The 21,682-nt window shown below is 44.3% G+C and overlaps 3 protein-coding genes across 11 annotated transcripts in view; 1 reads left to right on the top strand and 2 right to left on the bottom strand.

The window, feature by feature from the left end:
* The window catches only part of RAD9B (RAD9 checkpoint clamp component B), a 63,284-nt gene extending 52,066 nt beyond the window's left edge, over positions 1 to 11,218 (bottom strand). For 3 of the 6 annotated variants that reach the window (XM_083151386.1, XM_083151383.1, XM_083151385.1), the window contains exons 1-2: positions 8,549 to 8,765; positions 655 to 725 (exon numbers count right to left, since the gene is read on the bottom strand). Coding sequence is in view for 4 of the 6 variants with exons in the window: in XM_083151383.1 (XP_083007509.1) it covers positions 655 to 725; positions 8,549 to 8,582 (105 nt within the window). In the remaining 2 variants the exon portion in view is untranslated. Of the gene's footprint in view, positions 1 to 654; positions 726 to 8,548; positions 8,766 to 10,519; positions 10,646 to 11,083 lie in introns of those variants that run through there. The other 3 variants (XM_083151382.1, XM_083151384.1, XM_083151387.1) reach the window with 3 other exon arrangements.
* On the top strand, positions 10,606 to 19,203 carry VPS29 (VPS29 retromer complex component). The gene is made up of 4 exons (XM_083151390.1): positions 10,606 to 10,741; positions 15,439 to 15,630; positions 17,427 to 17,662; positions 18,776 to 19,203. Exons 1-4 carry the CDS (start codon positions 10,739 to 10,741, stop codon positions 18,891 to 18,893), a joined length of 549 nt encoding a protein of 182 aa, XP_083007516.1. The 5' UTR covers positions 10,606 to 10,738; the 3' UTR covers positions 18,894 to 19,203.
* FAM216A (family with sequence similarity 216 member A) overlaps positions 18,891 to 21,682 on the bottom strand; it is a 25,376-nt gene continuing 22,584 nt past the window's right edge. For all 4 annotated transcript variants that reach the window (XR_014444981.1, XM_083151393.1, XM_083151391.1 and 1 more), the window contains exons 5-6: positions 21,234 to 21,301; positions 18,891 to 21,107 (exon numbers count right to left, since the gene is read on the bottom strand). Coding sequence is in view for 3 of the 4 variants with exons in the window: in XM_083151393.1 (XP_083007519.1) it covers positions 20,974 to 21,107; positions 21,234 to 21,301 (202 nt within the window). In the remaining variant the exon portion in view is untranslated. The remainder of the gene's footprint in view (positions 21,108 to 21,233; positions 21,302 to 21,682) is intronic.

Here is a 21,682-nt window from a genome sequence, read left to right as displayed (position 1 = left end):
GGGTCCCCACTCCTAGGGACCCTAGCCAAGACTGACTAGTTGAGTGCTTAATGCCACAGCTGCATGTACTATTACAAACGTGTCCCCTTGCTGTGGAATTATCTTACTGATTCATGGAGCCTAGTGCTGGTTTAAAAAATACCAGGGACCCCTACATCTTTCAACACCCCTGTCCTGGGTCACACCAATCTCTTTACTGGTTCTTCACACTTTCCTCATTTATTCACAAGCAATACATAAAACGTGCTAAATTACAACTTCTGAGTTCCAATCCGGTGAGTCCCTAAGACTTCCAGCCGAGCCCACAAAAACCTACTCCCATGACATGTGATGTGATACATTTCAGAACTTGGACCAAGTGGGTAATGCAGAATGACTCCTAAACCCAGAAGTCCTTCTTTCGCAAAACAAAACTTTCATTGGGAGTGCTGCCCTTTGGTAAATGTAATCCCATTTCAAGGTACATATTAGTGTTATTAAGTGGAGGGATGTATAACATTGTGTATGCAACGCTAAGTACATACTGTACCACCCATACAATTTTCATCCAACAGTTCCTCATATATTTTCCTTTGTATTTTTGTATCTGTATCTGAATGAGTAAATGAGTAAAACAACAGACGTAGTTTATAGTATGCCATAAGCAATACTTACCCCTTTATCTAATGGGTCAAACCACAGATCATCGCCAATTCGTGAAAGTGCGTGGAGTGCTTTTCCAAATACTAACATGAAAAAAGCAAAAATACAGGTTGGTAAAACTACAATAAATTGGAGCAAAGAATAGAAACCATAGTACAATACAAACCTTCAAAATGCATTATTATAACTACATATAATTATGTAACAGCAATGCAAAGAAAAAAAAACTTGACTAGAAGGGATGGTTAAAGTATAGTGGGTCCACAATGTCTAGGTTGACAGTCACTAGGTCGACCACTAATGGTGGACAGTGACTAGGTTGACACCTAAAAATGGTCGACATAACACAGGATAACTCTCCATTAGGCACTTCAACTATACAAGGACCCAATAACCAGCTTGTTATGAATACCTGCTTATGAAAAGTTGTCTGAAATAATTCTTGTTATTCGGTATGTAATGAAATGTACAAATAAGTACTCCAAGAAATGTCCACCATTTTACTTTCTGTTCCTGTTCAGCTGTTCTCAACTCCACTCTTTTAGTCTTTTTTTTATCATGTTAATAAATTATGATAAAAGAGCCAAGGCAGTCATTGTATCAGCATGTAAATGTGAAGTCTATTTGAGAACATAGGGGTTTATTCTAGTTCATTCTTTCTGACAAAATCCTTCTTAGATGGACAAAACCATGTGCACTGCAGGGGGGCAGATGTAACATGTGCAGAGAGAATTAGATTTGGGTGAGTTATTTTGTTTCTGTGCAGGGAAAATACTGACTGCATGATTTTACACTTCAATATAGATCTCACTTTGAAGTAAAACCCCACCCAAATCTAATTCTCTCTGCACAAGTTACATCTGCCCCACCCGCAGTGCACATGGTTTTGTCCATCTAAGAAGGATTTTGTCAGAAAGAATGGACTAGAATAAGGCCCATAGTGAAGTCTCAACATTGTCATAAAATGTACAATTCTTGTTAAGGAATGATTTTTTTTTTAAATCAAATGTTTTATTGAAACATCAGTGTATTCATACAATATGCACAGAATAGACAAAGATATGTTGACATGTACATCTATAGTCAGATATAGGTTATATTTAAAACATCAATAAAAATTAAAATAATGCAATGTGATATTTTTGTATACATCCTTAACCACTTGAGTGGTATGCCCGGAAAATTCCCGGGCTCAGCTGTCCTGGAAATTTTCCGGGGCATACCACTAAGAAGAAGGTGTGTGCCAGTGGTGCCTGCAGCTGGACACCACTGGATCACAAGGCAGGGCACCCCCCCCCCCCAGTGGCCGCTCTCCGCTACCCACCCCTCCCACCTCTGCCCCTCCCCTCTCCGGCGATCGTACGCCGGCCAGAGGTCCCATGTCCCAGCCGCCATTAGCTGTAGTAGTAAGCAGGCGGCAGGCTCGGGATGTTCGCCATGGCTCGGGGGGGGGACTCGGGAGTTCGGGTGCCCAAGTCCTCCCGAGATGCCCCGATATCATCCCTGAGCCTGCCACGTTATAAATGTCTGGGGCGGTGGAAGGGCACGGAAGCTCCGGCTTGAAATCCCGGAGCAAAGATTAGGGGGGAGGGGGAGCGACGAGGAGGGTGGCCCACAGCTCTGTGGTGAGTTTTGCTGGGGAAGGACAAACCTGCCCTGATAGGTTTGTCCTGCCCCAGCAAACTCACCACCCAAGGGGTTAATGTTATGTTTCTGAGCGGTGAGAGAGAGAGCGTGTGTGATCCCCAGCCCCCCAAACCCCATCTGTGTCCCGTATTACCCTTCAATGTTGAAAGAATGATTTTGAATGTGTTTTTATATGTTGTTAACCTACAGCAAACCCCTGATGAAGTCACAGAAAGAGACGAAATGCGTTGGAAGTTCTCATTTTGATATGTTTCCAAGTTTCTGAAATTATGCAATGAACTTCACCACAATCTGGAATAACTGCTACCATTGTTTGAACTAAGAGACTTTTTAATAAACTTTTGTAATTTATGGACTTCTTTTGATATGCTTTGAAAAAAAATTTAAGGCTATATTGGTCTTAGTGTAAAGATCAACACAAGGAGCGCCATCTTACAACTGTACTCCTTAACATAGGATGATGTTGCAACTCTGGGGTTGATTCTGAGTTGAGAACAGAAAAAGGGGTAATATCTGTTTATCTTATTAGCAGTTTTATTTTCAGTTATTTATATAGCACTCACCCTTTTTCTGATCACCTTGCTTGGGCTCGTATTAGTTTGCAGAGCGTTTCTTTGCTCACTGCGTATGCGTACCATTCGCAAGGTGCATATGCAGGTTTGGGCAACCGTGCACGCTTGCAACCTTACGAGTAGAAATACCCTAGCGAACGAACTTGTGCAGAGTAGGCATAATGTGGGCGTATAGATGGGCGCGGCCACAAAACTGGGTAAAACTGGGCGGTAACCAGGTTGTATACTGGGGTGGTGGCTACATATGCTGGGTGGTGGCTTCACTCCACTGTGCGAGCGCTCGGACTGATCAAGCTCAAAATCATTCGATCCATAAAAGTGAGTCTCACTCTTCGCAGCCTAGTCGCTTCTCGGCCCCGCATTCGCATGGGCGATCAACATGTACAATTGATAAACTACAATTAAGATAAACAATCTTTAAAATAATATTTCAGTATTCACTACATAAAAACAAGGGTTAAGCTAATAAACCAAGCTTGAACTAGATGGACGCAAGTCTTTTTTCAGCCTTAACTACTATGTAACATGCACCTGCACGCAATACACACCCATGCAGCATACAAGTTTCTCTCATTAATCAATTAACTAACTACATGGCAGCCACACGGGAAGCACACTTTTCCAGTTTAACCATTTACACTTCTCTGCATTCATATCTCTTATATATTTTATTGTTTATAGATTGAGCGTTACTTAGGAAAGTGGCACATCAGAACACAAGAAAGCCACATGTAATAAGGGTTAATTAGTAGCGTAATTGGGGAAGGAGTAAATGGTAATTAGTAAATGGAATTCAATAAACACTATAAAATGAGGGTAATTGGTTAATGGAACAGAAAGGGGAAGTCTCACGTGCGCTTAAAAGTCCATATGCAAATAGGTGATCCTTGAAAGGATATAGATTCTTTCTCTTCTCTCTCGTCTCACACCATTCCAAATATACGGAGAAACAGAAAAAGAATATACCAATTAATGATATATACACACTGGTTATTTCTTTCTTTTCCCAATGGGATCTAAAAGAACAGAGAGCGTGTATCCAAGATTTCCAAAAAGTGCTCCAATACAATTTAGAGGGTCACCCCACTCGTGTACATAGGGACTGTGCTCACATGTATGCTTACACAAGACAGGGTGTGTGAACTCTCATAAAGGTATCTTTTTTCCAGATATGACTCCAACAGTCACGATGAAGGCAAAAATTCTTTTATTCTTTAAAAAATGACAGCAGGGCAGGGATAATATGATGACAGCCTTTCTACCATATAAGATGTAACCCGGGTAGGAATATGGTACCAGACACTGCCAAATACTGCTCCACAAACTCCGCTGCTTATATGAATATAAGACCAGACACTAAGTTTCTACGCGTTTCGGCACGCTGGGGTGCCTTTTTCAAGATAAAGTGTCAGACGTTCTAGGTCTGTAGATATGTGGAAAACGGTCCTGTGGGGACACTCTGATCGTGTCCGCAGATCCACACAAATGCCGGTATGTCCAGCCTGGAATATAAGCCCCGCAACCGGAAGTGTAGTGTACGTCAATTATTAGACGTAATTATTAGACGTTGCATGCACTCTTTCAAAGGATCATCGGGTGTTGTTCAGATTTGTAAAAGGCAGGTTTGCTTCTCACACAGAGACTCTGCAATCTCCCAAGCAATCCTGCTTGGGAGATTGCAGAGTCTCTGTGTGAGAAGCAAACCTGCCTTTTACAAATCTGAACAACACCCGATGATCCTTTGAAAGAGTGCATGCAACGTCTAATAATTACGTCTAATAATTGACGTACACTACACTTCCGGTTGCGGGGCTTATATTCCAGGCTGGACATACCGGCATTTGTGTGGATCTGCGGACACGATCAGAGTGTCCCCACAGGACCGTTTTCCACATATCTACAGACCTAGAACGTCTGACACTTTATCTTGAAAAAGGCACCCCAGCGTGCCGAAACGCGTAGAAACTTAGTGTCTGGTCTTATATTCATATAAGCAGCGGAGTTTGTGGAGCAGTATTTGGCAGTGTCTGGTACCATATTCCTACCCGGGTTACATCTTATATGGTAGAAAGGCTGTCATCATATTATCCCTGCCCTGCTGTCATTTTTTAAAGAATAAAAGAATTTTTGCCTTCATCGTGACTGTTGGAGTCATATCTGGAAAAAAGATACCTTTATGAGAGTTCACACACCCTGTCTTGTGTAAGCATACATGTGAGCACAGTCCCTATGTACACGAGTGGGGTGACCCTCTAAATTGTATTGGAGCACTTTTTGGAAATCTTGGATACACGCTCTCTGTTCTTTTAGATCCCATTGGGAAAAGAAAGAAATAACCAGTGTGTATATATCATTAATTGGTATATTCTTTTTCTGTTTCTCCGTATATTTGGAATGGTGTGAGACGAGAGAGAAGAGAAAGAATCTATATCCTTTCAAGGATCACCTATTTGCATATGGACTTTTAAGCGCACGTGAGACTTCCCCTTTCTGTTGTATTATTGCCTTTCTGAGGTCCGGTGACCTCATTTTTGAAGTATCACATGCAGCTCTAAAGTTTGCAGCGCCTGGAGTGGAATCCCCCTTTTTTCGAAAAATAATTGGTTAATGGGTAGGATATTACTTCTGAGGGAGTCCGGGCTGTGACTTGTGAAACACCCCCAGAGCCTGTTTGTTCGTCTGCCCGCTGGATGTCTGAGCTCAGTGTGTACACGTTAGCGTACCTGCGGTAGCATGACTCTCCCTTTTTTCTTTAGATGCAAACTAACGGGTTCGCCGGTCTTTTGGGCGTGCCTTCGCTGCCCATGTCCATCCTCTGTCTGTTCGCTCAGCCACGTGCGAATAGGTGTCCGAACGAATCAATCAGCGTTTTACATTATTTATCATACTTTGCCATTAACATCAGTGCCTGCCCCAGTGGAGCTTACAATCTATATTCCCCATAACACATAGGGGGAAATTTACTAAGATGTGTATTCATATTGCACTGGGGTTAATGTTTTATTTTATTTGATCTGTATACAAAACAAACCATGTTGTGATGCAAGGGATACATTTAGTAGACGTTTCTGATTGAGTTAGTAAGCTGCTTGAATTGAGGATCGCAGCTTACCGAGCACCAGAGACGTTGCCCGTCTGAGCACCCACCTCCCACCGCCACTGATTCCCCTATTTAACATGTGAGGGGATGTGTAACAATAACACATCCCTTTGTATGAGCCTCTAGCAGGAGAAATCATTAGAGGTCCATTGACCACTGAATGATTTCTCCTGCCTTTGCAAATAAAAGTCAGTCTGTCCAGCATTTGTTCTCTACAGTACATGCAATATTACCCTGCATTCAAACAAACAAAGGGGCCAATTCTGGATCACTCATAATTATCCGAATTCGGCCCGATGGTCGGGGTTTATGCATGCGCATTTCTTCACATGTGAAAACCCCGGCTTTGAACCTCTGTGGCAAGTTATACACCCACCGGGCCGTTCGCAGCATGGAGGGAGGGACAGGGGTGACGGGGTTCGCCCATGGGAACGCCCAGTGTTTTATGGCGGTCCCATGAAAAACTGGGCATTCCCATGGGTGGGTGGGTCGATGCCTGCCGGGTGCGGACAGGTCTGGTATGAGACAGGGTGAGTGTGTGGGGACAGGTCTGCTGGGGGAAGGGTTAGGGACAGGGTGAGTGTGCAAGGACAGGTGTGGTTAAGAGACAGGGTTAGGGACAGGTGTGGTAGGAGACAGGGTTAGGGACAGGTGAGTGTACGGGGACAGGTATGGTAGGAGACAGGGTTAGGGACTGTGCGGTGACAGGTGTGGTAAGAGACAGGGTTAGTGACAGGTGAGTTTGCTGGGACAGGTCTGCTAGAGACAGGGTGAATTTTCTCTGTCCCCACGCCTGCACCTCTCCGTGCCCCCATCATCCTCTCCATCCCCCCTACACCTCTCCATCCCAGGGGCTGGGAGATTGGCTGGGGGCCTGGAACAGGGCACAGTGACATCGCCCAGCAGGTGACCTGGGCCGCTGGGTGCGCGGAAGGGGACTACCTGGAGACCTGGACTGGTGACAGTGGGACAGCCGCTGGCTGAGCCTGGGAGATTGGCTGGGAGCCAGGGCACAGTGACATCGCCAAGCAGGTGACCTGGGCCGCTGGGCGCGCAGGACTCACTACCTAGAGTCCTGGACTGGTGACAGTGGGACAGATAAGGATTGCAGGAGGGACCCCGGACACAGGCAGCCGCTCTGCAGGTTTGTGGGCTGTGAGGTGCTGCTGGCCTGTCTCACTCTGCCTGGCCGAGGACTCTGGACGACTGGACAAGACAACACAACTACAGACTGTCTGTGCCGATGCCGGACTTACTGTAAATGAACTGCAACTGGCAGCCGCAGCACTCACATGTGTCACGCTGCAGCCGCTGCCCGCAGGAGGAGACGGGGAGGAGTCGGACACGTGATACGAGTGACACTCACACTGTCTGTGTCCTGTCTCCCAGCGAGCGCCGCGTGAGTGATAGTGTCACTCAATATTCATCACTGAAGGACGGGTCCGACGTGTGTGTGTCACCGCCCCACGGCCGCCCCCCCAGCTTCCTCACGTGGTGGGTATGTCATGTGTCACTGAATGTGACACTGTACACGCGTTATCAGTAATCGTCGGTGCCGGGGGGGGGGGGGATCAATTACCGGACTACAGGGTCCATTTATCAAACCATATTTGCGGCTAAATCCTAGCCGAAAATATAAAGTATCCCCTAAATGTATCATAGGGGAACCGCAGCAGGAATCTCCGATCCCTGCTGCGATCGATCCTCCCTGCAGCGCTGCCGGCCGCATCCCACATCGGGCAGCCCGGCTTCGCACCCCTGGGCTATCGTCATTCTAATATGGCGATAGCCCATTGTAGCCTATGGCTACACCAGTGGTTCCCCAAACTGTGTGCCGTGGCTCCCTGGGGTGCCTCGGGACACTTACAGGGGTGCCACGGGTTGGTGGTCCAGGACCAATTCAAATTATTTATGATCAATTATTTGTGGACAAAACCAGTGATGGTGGCTGCCAATCATAAAATATGTACAATCAGAAGCAAATCCTGCCCTTTACCACATAACTGAACCTAAGAAACACATATAAACACAATCTACTTCATTTTATATATTTTTGGGGGGGCCTAGGGGAGCCGTGGAAAAATTCTGCTACTATAGGGTGCCGTGATTCTAAAAAGATTGTGAACCCCTGGGCTACACATCGCACTGCCGAGCGGGGCAGTGCGGTCACAGGGGTCGGCGGGGGTCAGCGCATAACCACGCATGCGCAGTCCCCCAACTTCCGGGTCAGGGCTTCGCAGGGACAGGCTCCTTTCGGAGCCCTGTCCCCTTAAAATTGATATATTGTCCCGATATGATGGCATTTTACAATGCGATCCTGGGCGGTAATATTCTGCCCAGATCGCATTGTAAATGCGATCATGATAAATGTGCCTAAATGTAGTCCGGGGCAGCCACCTTCCGGACTCCGGTGTCAATAACCGGACTGTCCGTAGTAATCCCGGACGGGTGGAAACCCTACGTTCATACATCCTGCGATCCTGGGGGTGGTAATATACCGCCCAGATCGCATCATAAATGCGAGCCTTCATAAATGTGCCCTTTAGACATACACATAACGTCTGTTACCAGTGTTACACCCTGATACCTTTCAAGTGGCCGCCTGGAATCACACACTTCATTTTACATACAGAAAAAGCCTGGTCCTGTATATAATTGCGAGCTAGCTACAGATAATACACCGCAGCAGCACGGCCTCACAGCTACAAGGGAAAGAGAGGAACTCGAATGATGCTGAGACGGTGTGATGATTATTACTGCCGTACACCGGTCTCTTAAAACCGCGGGAAAATCTCGCAGTCACGGGGTGTAGAGATGTGTCGTTCGCGAACGATCCGGTTCTTTTGAACGGATCCACCAAAAGAACGAGCGAGCCGCCGATCCCAAAATGGTGATCCGGATCGGTTTCGCTTAGCATTACATACAATACAATGCACATTGCATTGCTTGAGCTCAGCACTGCCCCCTTTGGCAGCTGAGATATTTTCTTCTAATTGGCTGCTTGTGCTGCTGCTGCTGCTGCTGCTGCTGTGTCACGTGCAGATCTAGATTCTTCTGAATCTGAAAGCCCTGAGGGAGGTCTGGTGACTACACATCAACAGCAGAGCAGACTAAGCAGAGCAGAGGCATTGGCACTGGCAGGCATTTCAAGATTGCTTCACCTGAGTTCACCAGTAGTATCACAGAAAGGTGTGTAGTAGAAGTATGAACACACAGACACACAGACATAAATTAGGCAGTGCACATGTGTTTTTTTTTTTTTACTAGATCTCTGTTTGCTGGGCTGTGTAGTACATTTAACTTTAATTTGGAGGGGGAGGGGGCCTTCTTTTAACTTTCATTTGGGGGGGGGAGGGGGGGCTCGGCAATGAGCAAATTTAGTCTCCCTTGGCAACGAGCAAATTAATACCCCTTTTACACCGCTGCAAAACCCCGGGTCTTCAGCGGGTCAGACCCCTGTCAGCGGCAGTGTAAATGGGACACGCCGTGTCCCTTTACATGGGACTTCTACCCAGGTCCTGGGAACTGGATTGTTCGTCAGACAAGCGTTGGTCAGACAGTCACTAGGTCGACATGCAGAAAGGTCGACATGGGAAAAGGTTGACATGGGAAAAGGTAGACATGGACGTTAGGATGACATGAGGAAGGTCATAAGGTCGACATGGGGTTTTCGCTGTTTTTTGACCCGAATGTCAACACAGTTGACATGGACACAGTTGGAAGTGAGAATCGGACCCTCGCATCGCTCGCAATGCTTTGGGCACAGTGTCTCACTTCGCTCGCCACACTATTATAATCTCACTCCATGCCCTAGTGGAAGGTAGGGCATGAAATACCGCCTGTCGGCACATGTCGGCTCAAAAAACAGTGAAAATCCCCATGTCGACCTTATGACCTGTCGACCTTCCTCATGTTGACCTATAACCATGTCGATCTTGTTCCACGTCGACCTTTCAGCATGTCGATCTAGTGTTGTTGACCTAATGTCGACCTAGATCAGTCGACCAAACGACTATCTATGTTAAGTGCACCACCTAGGTCAGGGTTAGAGAACCTTTGGCCCCAGCTGTTGTTGGACTACACATCCCAGCATTCCCTGCAACAGTGTTATCATGGCCAAATAGCAAATTGTAGCAGGGCATGCTGGGATGTGTAGTCCAACAACAGCTGGAGGGCCAAAGGTTCCCCATCTCTGACCTACAACTTTGCTCTGTTTCTGGACTTCCCTCTTAACGAATGATTGCTATTACCTGTTCTAAACAGGTAAATGGATAAGAAAGGTGTTTCCACACAGGTAATAACAATCAAACATTAAGAGGGAAGTCCAGAAACAGAGCATTGTGTCCCTCCTGGAAAGGGTCATGTTGGGAGGTATGGTACACTAACTCAAACCATAAATAACTGTCTTTTTTACACAAACTGAGCCGCAGAGCCGCCCAAAGGATCTAGATCTTTTCACTGACCGACCCAGGTCGACCCGGGTCCGCGAAAAGATCCGTTTTGCCCATCTCTAACGGGGTGTGCTGTGAGCTGGGCTAGAAGAACGCCGCGCGCATACCAGGAACAGCAACGCGCAGCTGTGTCAACGCCAGGGAAGTTTGCCGTCTCCTGTGTTCCGTAGGTATTGGGCCACCAACTCGCTATCCTATTGGCCAATGTTAAAATCTTTGGTATTCGACCTAAACGCCATCTTTTGACTGGCAACGGTTGTCGCTTTCCTATTGGTCAGACTGCTTACTCGCTCCGTCCATTCTGACTGACTGCTCCGGGTTGCAGGATGGTAAGATCCCTCATACAGCGCCTTCAGTGATCGGAAAGCCCGGTTAATGGTGTTGCACGCAGGTTTTTTATGGTGTAGATTGGGCACCGGGTGGGTACTAGCGGGACCAGGACGGCCTAGGTCCGCATTACGGTCACGAGTTGCCCGGGGCCTGTGCTGTAGAGATGGGTGTTGGTGCTGTCATATGACCGCAGACATGCTGGGCAATACAACTATGCATATCTGCCTGCACCACTGGTTCTAATGCTATGTCCTAGAAGTAAAATGTATCCATTTACATGTATATGATATACTGTGCTATGTAACTCGCTCACTTGGAAATCATAACGGAATATACAGTACCTCCGATCATATCCTGATATCCTCGATTTGAGAGTTGATTCACATTATGTATAGAGGGACTATGTAAAAACCGGACTAAACTCCGGACCGCCGGACAGGACATCAAAATCTGCAGTCCGGAGCTTATAGGGTCCGGTCCGGGGGGTGTCTTGTCCGGGGGGTCCCTGTGATAGCTATCGTCAGGGACATGGGGGAGGGGAGATTACAGCCTCCCCGGGTGGTCCGGACCATCCGGTTTTTGCTACATGCCCGGACCATACAGGGAGACTTTATTCTACCCCTCCTCCACTACCTGGTGACAGGTGTGACAGGCAGCCCCCGGACAGGACACACCCCCGACCGGACGCTACAAGCTCCAAAATGCAGAGTTTGATGTCTGGTCCGGCGGTCCGGGGTTTTTGTCCTGGTCCGGTTTTAACCCATACCCATGTATAGACACATATACGTGGATGTCGCAGCAAATGACATGTATATCATATAGTATTAAAATAAGTGTAATGTATACTATGTCGTCTTCAGAGCATCTTTTGTGTTCAGCATTTAAAAGAATCTCTTTAATCATTTTCTTCCTTAACATCCCAAATCGATTATTTTTGTATTCATTTTCCTAATTTGTCACCCATTTTCTTTTGCTTTCTTTTATTTAACATTGCTCATGTTTCACCTTTTCATACTCCCCTGTCTGCAATCAACTCCTCCATAAGCCTGGCCACAGAGTAAGTTTCCTCTGATTGTGCACTAACATTGGTGAGGTCATGATTTGGGCTCCTTCTCCCTCTCTAATATAAATCAATTACCTTTTTAAAAACTACTGACTTAATATTACTCACATTCAACTACTAAAGCTTTTTTTCAATCAATCTTTCCCTTTAGTAATAAAAGGTGCAAGAAATCCGACTTATAAATAAGTCGGTTAATTCTGTGTGTGTTTTTTGTTTGTTTTTTTTTATTTATTTTTTACATCTAGAATTTTGGTAATTCCCTGTGAAATTGTCATGGATCAGTATCTGGGAATTGCCAATTTAGATGTATTGCCCATGTGATTTTAATATAGTTGCTGTGGTTTGTGTCTGCCATGCAGTTATTGAGATGTCTAGAATAGTTTCCTAAACTCTGTCCTCAAGGCACCTTGATGCTGGGTACACATCAATTGATATAGCTACAGATGAATCGGGCAGAGTGTTCTCCATTCACACTGCCTAATCCGTTGGGTCTGACATCACAAGTAACTGGGTGCATTTGCATGTGCCTGCCCACTGAGCTGTCAATAATTTATTCGACATACCAAGGGACCCGCCAATGAATGCAGATAGATTATACTATAAATATGGACCCAGCAAATATAAGTCCATATACACTATTTTGTTGCCATAGTTTTGGGGTTTCTCATTTTTCATTCGTTTAGCACTTGGACTGTCATACTTGCCATTTCAGTTATACCTTTTCAAGTGCAAAAGGAGCTGTACATTGATTTCATTTTCAACCTGGAACCTGCAATCAGTTGTCAAAACATTTTATGCATTTTTATTCGTTGCAGTTTTTCACTTTTTTTATGTGAGAAGAGATATCCGGTAGATTTGCATGTTTATGTTGGGCATACACACTGAGATGACTTGGCCTAGTGGCAGTTCGACCAGTTAATTGCAGCTTGTATACAGGGAATGCCGGATGTTTGATAGACAGTCATTACACCGATGTTGAAATCCCGACTGTTAAACCCCCGACACTCGGGGTCCGACGGCCACCGGCTATTCTCCCCACTGTCCATGACCCCCACAAAGGGAAAATAGAATAGGTGGCGAGCCACTGAGCTCGCAAGGGGCTTCGTTGCACTGCCCCCCCAGCTGTCTGAGTCTGTGCAATAGGGATCCCGACTGTGGGGCTCCTATAACGCACCCGTATACAGGTGACTCATACGAAAATATTATTTAATCTGACATGCTGGATGATTCAATGTTTTCAATGTCATGTTGGCTGCATCAGGCTGTGTATGCCTTGCCGTGGTTGACCAACAAATATTTCCTGTTCCTTCGCATGGGAAGGAACAGGGAAATTACTACTCCTTTGAGGCAGATAACCGATATCATGGGCAATACACTGTGAGAGATCAGAGAGTATTTCCTGGATATCAGCAGCATCCGATAATGACAAACATTTTATCTGACCGTGCTTACTTATCTATCTATATATAATTTTCCCTATATCAAATTATTTTGACATGATTGCCATAACATACAACTTTTAATTTTGTTGGAAGTGCACATTTCGACTAGTGGTCATCATTTTGTGAATTGTTCTGTTACTACATACATGGATTTGAAATCTGGGGCTATAACAAGTTTCAATATCCAGTATATTCTTTTTTCACACTGCCATCAAATATCCTGGGTTATTTGCATGTGAATGCGAAGCTACCCCGGATATTGTGAATACACCCAGTTGAATGAAGCCAGATTGAGTGACCAGGCATTACAACTTGGGCAGTGAGCAGTGCCCGTGTACAAAATCCCAGGTGCGACCCATTAAAGTGGGGTAAAAAGGTTATTAGTTACATTCACTTTTGTGACGTTTATTTCTCTGTATTAGCACCTGATCAAAAGGAGTCCATTTACTAAGGGTCTATTTATTTTTTTATAACGGTTGGAAAAATGATTTCAAGTGCTGGTTGTGCTTACAAACCTTTTTTTTAACATAAAAAAATCATCTGTGGTACTTATCTGGGCTGCCGATTTTTGTGATTGTATGCCTTACCTTAAGGCATACAATCAGATGCGATGCGATGCGATTCGATGCGATTTTGCATAGGATTCAATGTTAAGAAGGTCCTGTTCATTTCCACACTATCCAAGTGGGCATAGAGTTGATTTTATATAGCGTGGCGAGCCACCGAGCCCGAAGCGTGGCGAGCGGACGCATATTTCTTAAAAAGTATTCTGTGTCCCCTCGCGGGGCTCGCCACACTTCGGGCTCGGTGGCTCGCTACGCTCGCCACAGGTTTATATCCAACTCCATGCCCACTTGGATAGTGGGGAAAGGAAAAGGACTCCTTTTTCCCGTTGAATTCTATGTTAAAATGGACTCAGACCATTTTAACATTGAATCCTATGGAAAAATCTTGACCATCGCATCGCATACGATTTGGTCGCATGCGATGCGATCCAATTTCTAAATCGGACGCCCAGATACTACATAAGTACCTCATCTGTTAGTGAATGTTCGTTTTAGCTCCTGAAACACTGTTGATTTGATGGAAATAGGCATCGTTAAATATGCCATTAACTCTTTCAATGTTAACATCTGTGAGATGTGCAAAATATCCGTGAAAAATGCCAGCATCATTCACATTTTTTATATAAATTCAAATAAAAAAAATGCTGTGTTTAAAAAAAAAAAAAAAAAAAAAAAATTATATTTCCTATATAAGGTAGGTCATTATGGCAATTTTCACACCTATTTTGACAAATTCACTTGACACTCTAATGGTGTGTACACACGGTCAGATGTGCCTTAAGATCCTATTGGATCATGGATTGGATCTTAAAGCACATCCGATTTGCATCCAATCTTGACTATATAGTGCAGATCTGCACTATATAGACAAGGCAGCCAAGACTTTCTGGCTTCCGATACGTGAACGCGCATCGGGATTGCAAGGGTTAAAACCCTTGCGATCTGCATCCGATTCTGATCCGATGTTGACTATATCGTCAACATCGGAAAGGTAATCGGAACGTGTGTACACACTATAAAGGTGCCCACAGACGCTACAATTGTACTGTGCTATGCGTTTTTGACTGTACAATGGTTCTATACAATTTTTCTTCCAGCTTGCTATGAGATGTGCAGTTGGATGCATGTGATGAACCCATGTTTGTAATGTTAAATTTCAGATGTAGTCTAAAAAGTACGTGCAGCACGTACTTTTTTAGACATACAATATCGGCTCCCGGGAACGCGCATCGCACAAGCCCATAAACACCATCCAATAATTGTACATAAGATGCAATTTGTGCTTAAAAAGTACAAAACGCATTCGATAATTGATGCGTCTGTGGGCACCTTTAGCGTTAAATGTGTTATTTGATGCGTACAATTTGTGTCCATTATTGTAGATTTTAGCAGTTCCAAAATCTGTTTGAGTCATGCCTAACCTATCATTATTTTATTGTTAACTATTAGATTTCAGTAACTTGACTTTTTCTTACAACAAATCGCTCACTCTGGGTGAATGCACTTGTTTTTGTGTGTTTACTAATTTATATTTTGAATGGTATTGCATGCTTACATTATTCATACATGTTTTTGTCTTTTTTTTTAACATTTCTTCTCCCCCCCCCCCCCCCCAAACTCTGTAGTTGGTCTTGGTATTAGGAGATCTACATATCCCACATCGCTGTAACAGTTTGCCGGCAAAATTCAAAAAATTGCTTGTTCCTGGTAAGATACAACATATTCTGTGCACTGGAAATCTCTGCACCAAGGAGAGCTATGACTACCTCAAGACACTGGCTGGGGATGTTCACATCGTCAGAGGAGACTTTGATGAGGTTCTACTTTTATATCTCTTCCATATATTTTAAAAAAATATTACACATTGTTTTTTAATTTGCTGCATTTGGTGTGTGTGTTTCTAGAAGTGTGTATATATTTCTCAATCTCTTTGCACAATCTAATTTATGACTTAGATGTGTCCACGTATGTCCAGCATCCTTGCGTGTTAAGCAGCCCTTCTAGTCATGCCATGCCTTGGCATGACTTGGTGGTGCAGAGTTTCTTTTCGTGAGACTTATTAAAAAACTATGAAATCGGGTCGATCGCATGCGATGCAACCAAATCGACCCAGTTTTTAATTGTACAGCCACCCTCATGGCTGATTACAATGTTAAATGCCCCCACAGACCCGATTTTTAATTGTATACTCACCCTGATGGGTAATTACTATGTCAAATGCCCCCCCCCCCCCCTATTGTTAACGCCACAATCAACGCCAACCCGAAGCATGGCGAGCGGCGGCGGTCCGCGTCCTCTGACCTTTTCAGCGTGGAGTTGCTTTTATATAGTGTGGCGAGCCACCGAGCCCGAAGCGTGGCGAGCGCACGTGCATTACTTAACACGTATTACGCGTCCCCTCGCGGGGCTCGGTGGCTCGCTGCGCTCGCCACACTATATAAAATCAACTCCACGCCGACGTGGATAGTGGGGGTATGAAAAGGTCTGAGGACGCGCTCGCCACGCTTCGGGTTGACGTTGACCGTGGCGTTGCGTTAACAATGGGGGGCATTTCACATAATAATTAACCATCAGGGTGGGTATACAATTAAAAATCTGTTCTGGGGGGCATTTAACATTGGGTCCAATGTAAAATCTGGTCTCAGGGACCATTTTTACATTGGGTCCAATGTAAAAATCGGTTCCGTCGCATCACATGCCATTATAATGGCATGCGATGCGATCGATATATATTTTTGTACGGGAAACGTCTTTAAAGCCCGAAAATCTTAAGTTAAGTTATGGTACTTGATGGGACCCGACGGGCGCCGTGCTAGGAAACAAGTACCATTTACTTTCTTACTTAAAGAAGTGTGCAAATAACAAAGTTGCAGTGTTAAGGCCCCCATACAGATTTTGCCCAATGTAGACCAATTCAGACTGACTAAAAATATTCTGATGCACAGCATACACTCACTACCCAACAATAGCTTAGTTTAGTTCCAAACAGATTGTCATGATAGTGATTCCATACACTATAGACAGACTGAAGTCCTCCACACTGCACTTTATAAATCATCCTAAAATGATGTGAACTTCTTAGTGTGTGTGGCACACATCATGCCACAAAACAACTATATTTACTAAAGGTATTAGATAATGATAGCCTCAATCTGAATGCTTGGTTGCCATGGGAAGCATCAACACTTTCATTTTTAGACAATGAAGTACATCTACCAGTTACTCTTAAGAGGCCTACATACAGGCAGATGAGCGATCTGACACCAGCGTCTATAGATTTAGCCAGCCTAGGGGCATTTTCTAAGCGATATAGTGAGATTGCTTACAAAATGCCCGGGGATCGCTACATGTGTAGGCCCCATTACATTATCTTTGACAATTTTACTACACAACAACTTTAGTACTAACACAAACACATGACTGAGAATCCATGATGGATTCATTACAAATGATCATTTTTCAGCATTGTAATAGGACTGTTTTTAATGATGCAAACCTTAATAATTTTAGTTGTATGAATGGACAATAAAAAATATCCTGATTTAGTTTGCCTAATTAACCTATAAGTGCCAAGTCTTTAATGATGTCTCTTTGTTTCTATTTTTCCTACCAGAATTTAAACTACCCAGAACAAAAGGTTGTGACTGTTGGTCAGTTTAAGATTGGGCTAATCCATGGTCATCAAGTCATTCCGTGGGGTGACATGGCTAGCCTGGCATTGTTGCAAAGGCAGCTTGATGTAGATATTATGATTTCAGGACATACACATAAATTTGAGGCATTTGAACACGAGAACAAGTTTTATATCAACCCAGGATCTGCCACAGGCGCTTACAATGCGTTAGAAAAGTAAGTTTTTGCAGATTAATGTTCCTTTTTTTTTAATTCTTGTTAGTTATTCATTGTTTTATAATAAAGTGTACATATTGTATTAGATTACATTGTAAGAGGACTATGGACCTTATTCTGGTACACCCGCAAAGCTGCTAGTCGTATAAACACCACCCGCACAAACTTTTAACACTTTTTTTTTGGGGGGGGGGGGGGGTGGTGAGTTGTTTATTTATTTATTTATTTTTTCGAGGTAGAGCATCAGCCGCTGCCCAGCCCTGCACCCCGTCCCTTAATGCGGCGGCCCGGCTTGTCATAAGCAGGCGCTGCAGGCTGCAATACAACAGCCGGGGGGCTTTGATTTGCCAGTCTGGGCATTAATGCATAGCCTGTAATTAATGCCAGTCTGGGCATTAATGTATTGCCTGGAAAATTATTGGGATTACCAGCGAAAGGGTTAATGTATGAAAGCACCGTCATGCTTAAATGTAGATTCGGCATACAATGTACATTGTCTATTGGGGGTATTTCAATTGTCGGCGGCGATCTCCCCACAGGGCCCTATTCAATGCTGTCTTCCCCGACAGCATTGAGCAGAGTTTTTCGGCACAATGAGCCCAACTTCACTAGCTGTCGGGCTAGTTCTGCGGGGAAGTGACTAGCTGCCGGCTGCAGCTCGCATCTTCCCAGCCGCAACTTGTGGCCACGGCCCCTACTCACTAACCTGGCAGGCGGGACATTGAATCCCGCCTGCATGTTCTCGGTCCAGCTGACCGAGAACGGGACAGGGACAGCAAGCTCGACCGCCATGACCTAAACATTGAATACCCACCTATGTCTGCGTTGAAACCTACCTATTATAAAATTATACCATTATGTGCTTGTTGAGCAATTTGCGGCTGTGGTACTTACACATGGTGCACTGCGCTCGCCAAAGCTCCCACTGCATGCGCTGTGCATATCAAGTGTCATAGTGACAGGAGAGAAGAGGAACGGCAGGAGGGTGAAGCAAATGATGCTGGGCCCATTTATTTCTAGTTGCAAATATGGATAACTGTTTATAATAAGAACTATGAATTATTTTTTCCACTCATTGATTTTTCCAAATTTTTTTTTTTTCTTTAATTTCAGCAACATCATTCCTTCCTTTGTGCTCATGGATATCCAAGCTTCAACCGTTGTCACATATGTGTACCAGTTAATCGGGGATGATGTAAAAGTAGAAAGAATTGAGTACAAGAAGACCTAAAACAAATACCTTGAACTTTCCATTGGCCTTCATTCCCATTTATTATTTAATCGGTCAATAGCTCTAGGCAGCTTGTTGTAAGCTTTGTACTCCTGTTTGCTATATAAGAACCTTTCACTTCTGCTTTAGGTTTGATCTAAACTATATAGTAATGATTTATTAGTTTACATGTGTGATAAAACAAGTGCCACATTGAACTAATATATATGTACAAATAAATAGACATGTAAATATAACAGTAATGTTTAACATTCAATTTTACCAAAATAACAGTACAAATTAAAATGGCAGATGCTGCTTTTTTGTCTCATTTGCTCTAAGTGTTTTTTTTTTTTTTAATGTATATATGACTGCTGATTAAACAGATCTGAAATCTCTACACAATGATACTGTAACATTAGAGACAATGTGTGTTTCGATTCAGATGTCCCACGGCATTGGAATCGAAGGTAGATATATACTGTGCTGCACAGTCTATTTCTACTATGTTGGAATGGAATCGGTACATCTGTCAGAATGAACTTAGGTCTACAGTCATTAGGTCGACCCCACTAGGTCGACTGGCAGGAAGGTCGACATGGGCTAAGGTCGACATGACTTAAGGTCGAATTTGCATAAAGGTCGACATGAGGAAGGTCGACTGGTCATAAGGTCGACATGGGTTTTTCACTTTTTTTTTTTTATCCGAATGTCGACACAGTCGACATGGACACAGTTGGCAATGAGAATCGGACCCTCGCATCGCTCGGAAATGCTTCGGGCACGGTGGCTCGCTTCGCTCGCCACAGCTTTAATAACCTCCTCCACGCCCTAGTGGATGGTAGGGCATGAAATACCGCCTGTCGGCACATGTTGGCTCAAAAAAACTGTGAAAAAACCCATGTTGACCTTATGACCAGTCGACCTTCCTCATGTCGACCTTTATGCAAATTCGACCTTAAGTCATGTCGACCTTCCTGCCAGTCGACCTAATGACTGTAGACCTAAGTTCATTCTAATAGATGACCTCATCCCGTTGGAATGAGGACCATGCTGCTAATTGCAGCATTAGTGTCCACCTCCATCCCTTACTCCCTACCAGCCCATGGCGGCACCCAGCCGGCCGCCGATATCGGCCCCTGTGTACACACCTTAAGAATAGTTTAGTAATGAAAATTAAACTAATTTGCTGCTTTTCATTTGCACCTAATGACAAATATGCATTTTGTAGAGTGCAAGCAGCACTGAGGGGCAGATTTATTAAGCCCGGTGAAGTGAAAGGGCAGTATTCAATGAGGCTGATTCGCCATGTTTTATGGAGATTTTGTGCTATTTTCGTGCTGTGTGGCGATTTTATTATTTTTTTTGACTAAAACGGTGAATCACCCTATTCAATGACCAGATGGCGAATACATTTCAAGGTTTTTATCGCCATGATTCACCGAGTAGCAATCTCTATCTTTTTATGGTGAAGTGGAATGTGAACTTTTAAAATAAAGTGTTTTTTTTGTTTTTTACATTTGGTGTCAAAAAATTAGGAATTGTATCCTGAGGAGGGGCATGCTATTTTTATTCATGTGAGCACATGAGCCGCTCATTAGATATTCATATATTCACTGCACCCGATCATTGCATATGCACGATCGGGTGTAGTGAATACCCGGTCCCCTGTTGGCTATCCCGGGGGGCAGCCTGTGCTACCTCCCCCCCACAAACGTTCTGGGGCAGGCAGGGAGACTTCCATCTCCCTGCCTGCTGCCGTCCTCAGGCTCCCTGCGGCATTGCCGCAGGAGTTAAAATTCGCCGGTCAGGGGCAGTGAGCCCCTGACTCGTTGAATACTGGAGCCGGCGAGGCTCTGGAACGTGGCGGGCAGTGGCGAATGTGCAGCGAATCCTAAACGGGATTCGCTGCACATCGTCAAAATTCTCATTGAATAATGCCCAATGTGTCTGTTTTTTATCACCGGCCAATCAGCTCCTACCTGTGAAGTTACAGGCTTGGTTTGAAAATTGACAAGTCGGAGCTGATTGGCTGGTGATAAAAACCAGACACTATCACTTCACCAAGCTTAATAAATCTACCCCTGAATAACTGTTTCCTTTAATCAGCACAGCCTGCAGTACTCTCACTGGTCATAGGATCTTTTATGGTCAGAGACTGCATTTGCTCACTAATGGCTTCTTCGATGTCCCTTGCACCTTCAGTAGTATCTAGCCTGGATGTGGATGGAGAACCTAGAATAAAATACAAACCATGGTCAGCGATGTCAGCAGGGCACCTAAATTGTTTAAAATGAAACTAGTAACTGATGAGAGCAGAGCACGTAGAGTAGTCAGTGTAAATAGATGTATATTCATCACCTTCCAAGCTTGGATTTCCTTCTGCTTTTTCAATATTGCACGACTTACAAAGGTGGCCTAATTGTGACCTAGAGAAAAATATCAATTTTAAAATTATGATGGGAAAGAGTGATGGGAAAGAGTGCATATAACGCAAGTAATCTGTGTAGACTATCAAAAGATATACACTAAGCGGACAAATTATTATGACCATCAAGGGACTTTGGGGGTTATTCAGACCTGACTGAATTTGCAGGCCAGGTGATAAAATCCTGCACATTTTTTATTTGCTGGCTGTACACAAGTTGATTGACAGAAAGCTGGCATTTGGGGGGTGGAATTTTCTGTGAGTGTCAGGAAAAATGCAGGTGTGCCTAAGCGTTTGAAGGGAAGTCATGTGATGTCAGGTCAGAGTCCAATTAAGACTGTTTCTATCACAGCCACCGAAGAAGTCCTGGACTGCACACAGA

The sequence above is a fragment of the Crinia signifera genome, chromosome 1, assembly GCF_055691185.1.
Source record: "Crinia signifera chromosome 1, ASM5569118v1, whole genome shotgun sequence".
In the NCBI taxonomy this organism is placed as follows: Eukaryota; Metazoa; Chordata; class Amphibia; order Anura; family Myobatrachidae; genus Crinia; species Crinia signifera.
This window is presented reverse-complemented; position numbering and strand designations above follow the sequence as displayed.